A 9,750-nucleotide genomic window follows, 5' to 3' on the forward strand; every position below is an offset into this window, starting at 1 on the left:
CATTGGTAGATATGGATAATGTAAACTGACGATGATTAACTGTGAGCTGAAAGCTGTTGCTTCTGCAGTAATCAACGTTACAAAAAAATATCAAGTCAACAAAACCAAAGCTAATCAACAAAAAGATCAATACGAGACTTTGTAGATTTGTCGCTTCAGAAAAGGTAGCTTCTCATCATCTGGGAGAGCAAGAAATAAACCACGCACAACATCATTTGTTGCAATTAGGTCAAGAAATGTCCAGTAAAGCTCTGTCATTGGAACTAGACTAGGTAACACCCATCCCGCCTTATCGGCCAAGACAAGGTGTTATTCAAATGGTCCCGCCAAAATCCTTCTTTCTTAAAAATAAAACTCTTTAATCTTGTTTTTTTAACCTGAGGAAAAAGATAAAAGGGTGAACACAATGACGACATTCTAATCACATTCAACAATTAGTGCATAGCATAGAATCAGACTCCACATTCTTGACATACATCCAACAAGCATAACGGTTTCACATAATATTCAACCTAGCATATAATCAAAATATTATTTAAACCACATTTCTCAAATCATCATAGTCAATCATATCCACGTTCATCAATATCTCTAAACCGAAATCCCATCAGCTTAGCATGGCACGAAACAAATCCCATGTTCGTCCAATCACCATGTACAAAACCAATCCCAGGTTCGTACAATTACCAGGCACGAAACAAATCCCACGTTCCGCCCATCACGTGACACAAAACAAATCCCATGTTTGTGTCCCCAACACACAATCTCATTTCATATCACTACACAACGATCATCATGTTACACATCAACTTATCATATCATGTCATCATTCATTATAATCATACATCTAATCATCATATCAAAGCATACAATATCAAACAATAGACATATCCAATCACATAGTTTCCAAGTCTATACAAGCAATTCATGAAAAACATGCTTAGAAAATAATCATTGTGTTTCCGCGATTACCACCCTCACCCTTGCCACTTAAATGTTGAAACTCATTTCTCCCTCACCATTTCAGACCCAATATTAAAGAACGCTCATACAAGCTGCAGCTCCATCACACCTCAGTTTGCCAACCAAACATTACAATGTCACTATTTATTCTATACAAATGAGCCTCATAAACTCACACGTAAAACCATAACTAACCGTTAAAATCCCGATCCCACCGTTGAATATTTAGGTTATAGTACCGTGACGCTCCCCACCAAATCTCAGCTCGATCAGGTAAGTTTTGGAGTACCAAACGCTGTTCCAAGGAGACAACCTCTGATTTCTAGGGCTGCAGGTTCGGACTGTTTCAGATATTTCTTGTGCAGGAAGCAACCCACATAACTTCTTAAATATAATTCCGATCGGACTTCCGTCAGTTGCTACGAGCTCATGGCTTGATGGTGATCACGCCGGTGTTTTTAGATTCCCAAACCGATGTCACCTCCAGCGCCGACGAAACTCCAAAGATGCCTCCTCCAAACTGTTTTTCCTCCCTTCTTCCTCTTCCTTATTTCTTTCTTTTTCTTTGATCTACTCTGACTTCTCTCTTCCACCAGACCACCACCACCACCGTGTCTTGTCACATTCAAAGTCACAGTAAAGACTACCAGGTCTACCGTCTTCTTCTCTCTCTCTCTCTCCTCACGGCTACCTCTCTTCCCCTCTCTCCTTCTTGCGGCCATGTTACGGTTCAGCACAACATCTCTCTCTCCCTCCATGTTGAACGAAGACGGCGAGTGTTTATAACACGAGCACACAAACCCTTTTTGTAGGGCTGGGCAAATAAATCGAGCCCAAGGAACCGACCTGAACCCAACCTGAAAATACTTGAACCTGACCTGAACCATTTATGTCTAAATAACCAATAGGTTTTCGTTTTCAAATAACCACGGGTATCGGGTATTATCCGAACCAAACCCGAGGAACCGAAGATACCTGTTTATACCCGAGAACAATTATACATGATATCATACTATCACATATGATTTGATTTCATAAAACCGTTTGCCTTAATCTCCCTCTTCGAATCCTTGTGAATTGTTTTGCGAGACATAGTATGCTCAGTTTTATTTGTTTAAGATTTCATGGTATGCTCAGTTTCAGTTGTTTAAGGTTTAGTTCATTGTTTCTTGTTGAATTTGTTAGATTATACAACTGTTTGTACAATTATATTTCAGGTTTTTTGGGTTTTGTGGGTACATTTCAGGTTTTTGTGGGTACTTTGGATATGTTCGAGTAGGTACTATCCATAACCGAATATAATTTGGATACATTACAGGTTTCTTAAAGTCAGTACCCAAATAACCCAAACCCGATAGGAGCCGAACCTGAACCCTACCCGAAATTTTATAAACACCTGTTCGGATCCTATATTAGTAAATCCGTAAAACCTGAACCCGAATTACCCGAACCTGAACCCAACCCGAACACCCAAATGCCCAGGCCTTTTTGTTTTCTTCTTTAAAGAACATTGGACTTTAATGGGCTGCAACTTATTAGCAAAAATTGGCCCAACTCCCAATTATAAAATTGGGATGTTACACTTCCCTCACATATTTGACAACAAGAGCCATCCGTTCTTCAGTTGACTGATCTTTAGCCTTTGCATTTGGAGAGTTTTCCATCGGAACTTGTGACATTGTTGGCTTAAGCATGAAGTCAACTTGAGAAGTAGGATAAGCCTTATCTAAACCGAGTTATGGTTAAGAGATAAGGACTAAGTATGTTAGGAGCTATCTAACATAAGGTTTTCCTATTAGGATTAGGACAAGGATTTTTCTATATAAGGAGATGTCTAGTTGTGACATAACTTATGATTTGAGAGAGAGAGATTGAGAGAGCTTAAGTTTTGAGATAATTTTCTTAAGCAATAAAGAAAAGGTGTTCTTTGAGTCAATCTTGAGTTCTTAAATCAGCTTTAAAACAATATTTGGTATCAGAGCGAGGATAAAAACAATGACGAAGAATGAAGAAGTTGAGGCTACTTCGAGCAAACAAAAGGATGGAGGAGGTCCATCCTCAATCAAGTGTCCGATGTTGACTGCAAGCAACTACACCGTTTGGGCTATGCGGATGAAGATCCTTCTAAAAGTGAACAAAGTTTGGGATGTCATAGAGACAGAGGACGATGATGTTGACTTAAACGATATGGCGATGGCTCTATTGTTCCAGTCTATTTCTGAATCTCTTATTCTTCAAGTCGGCGAACTTGATAGCGCAAAGAAGGTTTGGGAAGCCATCAAAACAAGGCATGTCGGAGCAGAACGAGTCAAAGAGGCTAGACTACAAACCTTGATGGCAGAATTCGATCGACTTAAGATGAAGGATGCAGAGTCTATTGATGATTTTGTTGGCAAGCTATCTGAGATTTCTTCGAAGTCAGCTGCTCTAGGAGAAGACATTGAGGAACCCAAAACTGTTATGAAATTTCTTAAGAGTCTTCCTCGTAAGAAATATATCCACATTATTGCATCGCTTGAGCAGATATTGGATCTTTACAAAACAAGCTTTGAGGACATTGTGGGTCGTTTAAAAACGTATGAGGAACGTATCACCGAGGAAGAGGAGGCACAAGAAGATCAAAGCAAGTTGATGTATGCCAACTCGGAGTCTCAAGCGCCACCTGCAAACCGTGACTCCAATGGAGGATACTATGGAGGATATCGAGGTAGAGGTCGCGGAGGTCGGTTCAGGGGAAGAGGCCGTGGAAGATTTAATGGAACAAGGGATCTATCTGAGATTGAATGTTTTCGGTGTGATAAATTTGGACACTATGCTTCCAAGTGTCCAGATCGCTTGCTCAAACTGCAGGAAACACAGGAGAATGACACAAAAGACACTGAGGATGCGGATGAACTTATGTTACATGAGGTAGTTTACTTAAACGAACAGAAAGTGGTACCAAGTAAGTATGAAGCCAGCAGTGAAGAAGATAACACTTGGTATCTAGATAATGGGGCTAGCAACCACATGACTGGGAATCGAAGATACTTCTCTGTTTTGGACAACACCATCACTGGAAAAGTAAAGTTTGGTGATGACTCACGCATAGACATAAAAGGGAAAGGGTCTATCGAACTCATTGACATTAATGGTGAGGCAAGAACAATAAGCAATGTCTACTATATCCCGGGTCTGAAGAGCAACATAACTAGCCTTGGACAGGCTATAGAAGCTGGCTGTGATGTAAGGATGAGAGGAGAAATTCTAATCATGTATGATCGTAATGGGAAACTGCTTGTCAAAGCATCAAGATCAAGGAATCTATTATATAAGGTTTGTATGAGGATAGAGGATTCTGTCTGCTTGAGCCTAACAACAATGAGTGATTCTAGTAAGTGGCATGCACGCCTAGGACACATCAATCACGAAACCATGAAAGCGATGATGCAAAGAGAGCTTGTTGTCGGAACACCTCACTTAAAGTTTGAAAAGGAAATCTGTGACTCTTGTCTTTTAGGCAAACAGACTAGACAGGTGTTCCCAAAAGCATCTTCATACCGAGCTACAAGAGCTTTAGAACTTGTTCACGGTGACTTATGTGGTCCTATCACACCAAGCACAACTGCTGGGAATAGATACATTTTTGTGCTTATAGACGACTATTCAAGATATATGTGGACAATATTGCTGAAGGAAAAGAGTGATGCTTTCAACAAATTTAAGACATTTAAGGTTGCGGTCGAACAAGAGTCGGGAGAGAAGATCACAACTTTCAGGACGGACAGGGGAGGAGAGTTCGTCTCGCATGAATTCGATTCTTTTTGCGCTACTTCAGGGATAAGACGACATCTTACAGCTCCATACACACCCCAACAGAATGGCGTCGTTGAGAGAAGAAATAGGACTTTATTAGAAATGACCAGAAGCATCATGAAGCACATGAATGTTCCAAGCTACTTGTGGGGAGAAGCAATTAGACATTCAACATATTTGCTAAACAGAGTAGCCACTAGAGCAATCAAGGATAGAACTCCTTATGAAGTTTTGCGTTCTAAGAAGCCTAATGTCAGTCATCTTCGTATCTTCAGCTGTATTGGATACGCGAGAGTAGACACGCCACACCTAAGGAAGTTAGATGATAGATCACGCAGGCTGGTACATCTAGGGACAGAACCATGGACAAAGGCGTATAGGTTGCTGGATCCTCTAACTCGCAAGATAGTGGTAAGTCGTGATGTTGTGTTCGATGAGACTAGAGGGTGGAATTAGAACCATGACAGTTCTGAACAAAGCGGAGCAGTAGGCTTTACAATCCAATTTGGAGAGTTTGGAAACAGAGGGATTGATCCGGTTAATTCCCAGGAGAGTAATACTGGAGGATATGCAACAAGAAATTCTGAAACAGAGGTCAAAACAGAGGATGATGTTGTGGAAAACCAGGGGGTTGCAGAATCAGATACCGGTGACAACGGAGGTGAAATTGAGAATGAGGAAGAAGACTCCAGTGTTGATCAAGGACAGCTTGTCTTACGAAGATCAGGGAGAGTGGTGTCAAAACCAAAATACCTGAATGATTACGTGTTACTTGCTGAAGTGGAAGCAGAGAGGTTGCTGATGTATCTAGACAATAAGCCGAGGGATTTTAATGAGGCAAAAGACTCTAAGGACTGGTTGCAGGCTTGCAAAGACGAAATGTACTCTATTACCAAGAATCGGTCTTGGGATCATGGAGCAAAGTCTATAGGCCTAAAGTGGGTTTTTAAACTCAAGAGAAATTCTGATGGAACTATAAACAAATACAAAGCTAGGCTTGTGGCCAAAGGATATGTGCAGAGGTATGGGATAGACTTTGAGGATGTGTTTGCTCCAGTTGCAAGAATCAAAACTATCCGTCTTCTTATTAGTCTTGCTGCGTCTAGGGGTTGGGAAATACACCACCTCGACGTTAAGACGGCATTTCTCAATGGTGTATTGAAGGAAACAGTATACGTTTCACAACCAGAGGGTTTCGTGATAGAAAGGAATGAGAACAAAGTCTACAAGCTCCATAAGGCACTGTACGGTCTGAGACAGGCTCCGAGAGCATGGAATGAAAAGCTTAACCAAGTCCTCAAACAATTGCAGTTTAGAAAATGTTCAAAAGAGCCATCAGTGTACCGAAAGAAGGTGAGTAATGAGGTTCTTCTTGTTGTAGTATATGTTGATGACATATTTGTTTCTGGAACGAGTCTTAGGATCATAGAAAGCTTCAAAGGGGAGATGGCGTCAAAGTTCGAGATGAGTGATTTGGGAAAATTGACTTACTATCTTGGGATAGAAGTATCCCAAACACAAGAAGGGATAACTTTGAATCAAGAACGTTATGCGTTTTAAATTCTACAAGAAGCTGGGATGATAGACTGTAATCTGACGCAAACACCAATGGAGGAAGGTTTAGCTATCAAAAGCGTTAAAAGAAAGGGACATTGATGGAACAAGTTACAGAAGAATCATAGGGTCTCTGTGATACCTGTTACACACACGACCTGATTTGTCATATTGTGTAGGTGTACTGAGCCGTTATATGCAACATCCAAAGGAGTCACACGGAGCAGCCATAAAACATTGTCTGAGATATGTGAAAGGTACTACCAATCTCAGTTTGGTTTTCAGGAGATCATTATCATCTGGTACGAAGCTTGTAAGATATAGTGACAGTAGTCACAATGTAGACCCGGATGACAGTAGAAGCACAATAGGACATGTCTTTTATCTCGGTGGTAGCTTGATCAAGTGGTGCTCACAAAAACAAGATACAGTGGCTCTGTCATCCTGTGAAGCAGAGTTCATGGCCGCGACCGAGGCAGCAAGACAGGCGATTTGGCTCCAAGAACTCCTTAGTGAAATCAACGAGTTACCGTGCGAACGGGTTGTCATTCGTATAGACAACCAGTCTGCGATTGCCCTTACAAAGAATCCCGTTTTTCATGGCCGGACCAAGCATATTCACACAAGGTACCGTTTTATTCGTGAATGTGTCGAGAACGGACAAGTCAAAGTTGAACATGTTCCTGGGGAAGAACAGAGAGCTGACATCTTGACAAAAGCTTTGGGAAGAGTCAAGTACAAGGAGATGAGTAATTTCATCGGTGTGGAAGATATGAGCAAGAAGGACTTCAAGCTTAGAAGGGAGAATGTTGGCTTAAGCATGAAGTCAACTTGAGAAGTAAGATAAGCCTTATCTAAACCGAGTTATGGTTAAGAGTTAAGGACTAAGTATGTTAGGAGCTATCTAACATAAGGTTTTCCTATTAGGATTAGGACAAAGGTTTTTCTATATAAGGAGATGTCTAGTTGTGACATAACTTATGATTTGAGAGAGAGAGATTGAGAGAGCTTAAGTTTTAAGATAATTTTCTTAAGCAATAAAGAAAAGGTGTTTCTTTGAGTCAATCTTGAGTTCTTAAATCAGCTTTAAAACAATAGACATCCTATCTGGATCTTGTGTTTGCATAGGATCACGTTCATGATTTAGCATCAGATATGGTCTCTCATCTCCATTATTGTTTGTGCATTCATCGTCAGTTAGTTCAACTAATGTAGCACGATGATGTATACCACGGCTTGGTTCATCTTCTTGTCTTTATTTTCTAATAACTAAAGCAATTGATTTCAATTATCCAAGATACATACAGTAGATAAAAGTAGCAAGCTTAAAAGATACAAATTGGCCTATCTGATTAAACACTCTCGATATGAGACACAAAAAGCGGTTTATACAAAACATACATTTATTCATTACTACTAAAGTCACTTATACAAGAAGTTATTATTATACTATGATCAAATTTGCAAGTGTTTCAAGAGACCCTCTACTCGCACTCGATCTTTCTTGGCTTTGGCTTTAGCTTTCTTTGCATTACGTTTAGTCCTCAAAGCTTCGACCATAATCAACTTCAAAAGCTCCGGTTGATCTACGACAAAATACTCGTTTCCAAATTCCAACTGTCCAGGCCCTTTAACTCGTTTAAAGCCATGAGAACGAAGCCTGGAGACAAAACTTGAGAAGGTAATGCCAAATTCAACACATGTCGGCATAATCTTTCTACGAAACCCTTCCACGTTCCAGATAATGAAACTGTTGTTGCTGCCCCACGAGATTATTGAATCCGTTGAAGGATCATCAACAACCTGATAGACTCTGACGTATGTTAGGGGTAGATCCCACCCCAACAAAGAGGCCTGGCCCAGGAAAAAGCCCAAAATAAACCCTTTAAAGAAAGAAGAGTATTATGGTCTTTTTCCTGGACGAACCGACACGACTCCCTATAAATACAGGCGTACGGCCCCTGAAAAAGGGATCGGGAAAAAGGCAAAAGAATTCGTACAGCAAGTACAAGAGCCTCCAGCTCGTCAAAGCAGAAGTCAACGATTTAGAGTCAACGGCTTGAAGAATCGACGAGATAACAGCTCGTCCATTATCCTCGTCCACTTTTGTAACTCGTTTAAGTCGTGTTGTAACCCGTCTTTTGTGTCTCGGTACCAATAAAATATAAGAGAACTTCGACCTTTCTTTGACCGAACTAAACATACTAATTGTAACCGATCTGGACATCAACAACGTAGAACGAAGACAATCCCCTTGGGAAATAATTGTGAACCATCATCCTTCAAGTCGGGATGGGAATTGTGAAAGATTTTTTAGGGTTCGAGAATTATTAACAAGATGGGAAGCATTATTTTTTTTATTTATGGATGGACCTATGAATAATGGTTTAAGATATGATCAGCATCTAACTTTCAGCGGTCAGGATTAAAAGTTACAAATTTCCTTTTGTTTTTTCCTGTTCCTTTTTTTCTCTCTTTTGTTTCCATTTTCCGATTTTCTATAGTTCTGTTCTACCGTATTAAACAGAATTTTTTTGATTCGGTTCGGTTGTAAGGTTTAAAATCAATACCAAGAGAAAACCAATTTGTTTTCTTCTAATTTAATTAGTTAATTAAAACCAAATTCGACTAAAATAAAGAAAATGGAAATAATTTTCTAATACAAGAATTTTAGTCATAAAATCATGCCAATTCAACTAGTCATAAAATCATGCCAATTCTCTTTTCTTATGTTATCATTTCTAACTAGACTTTAACCCGCAATACACCGCGGGCCTATTTTTAAAATTAAGTTGTATTTATTTGTTTATATATATATATATATATATATTCAGTTTTATCATTGGTTATAACCGGGGATCACCAATTTTCTTATATATGTGGAATGATATTACATGTACTATTTTAAAATGCAATAATAATATTTAGAAAAAACAAAAAATCAAAAATGAAACATAACAGTATCATTAATTTAAAGATTATTGCCGTTACATGTTAGATAGTTTTTTGTCATCATCAATAATCAAAAATGAATTATTTTTGTCAGATAGTTGTGTAAAGTTTTTATTAGAAAGATTGTTCAGTAATATTGAAGTATATACACTTTTAAACATATGCACATATGCACATCTATTATTGTTATTAGTTAAAATAAAATTAGATAATTTTCCATATTTGATTAGAAATGTTAAAACGATTTTGTTGAACCTACGCTCTTTGAATAAAAAAAGATTATTAAAAATAGTCATTTTCGTAGCTACTAACTATATTAGTTTCATCAAAAATATTAAATTAAAGATAACATAGAAAAATCAAATAAACTAAATAAAAAATGGCTACAACAATTTGATAACCTAATTTTTTATTTTATTTTTTATTTTTTGATTAATATACACAAAAGAATAATCTTCTCATCTTTTGACTTCCATTTATTTCATT

At 38.6% G+C, this 9,750-nt stretch overlaps 1 protein-coding gene across 1 annotated transcript; it reads right to left on the reverse strand.

The window, feature by feature from the left end:
* Positions 1-7,767: 7,767 nt before the first annotated feature.
* Positions 7,768-8,588, reverse strand: LOC147938815 (heat stress transcription factor A-1-like). Its single transcript, XM_087465770.1, has 3 exons — positions 8,528-8,588; positions 8,269-8,273; positions 7,768-8,166 (listed from the first exon to the last, which is right to left on the reverse strand). Exons 1-3 carry the CDS (start codon positions 8,586-8,588, stop codon positions 7,768-7,770), a joined length of 465 nt encoding a protein of 154 aa, XP_087321896.1.
* Between the last annotated feature and the right edge of the window lie 1,162 nt (positions 8,589-9,750).

Source organism: Camelina sativa, chromosome 9 (assembly GCF_030686135.1).
Source record: "Camelina sativa cultivar CO46 ecotype springtype chromosome 9, ASM3068613v1".
NCBI lineage: Eukaryota > Viridiplantae > Streptophyta > Magnoliopsida > Brassicales > Brassicaceae > Camelina > Camelina sativa.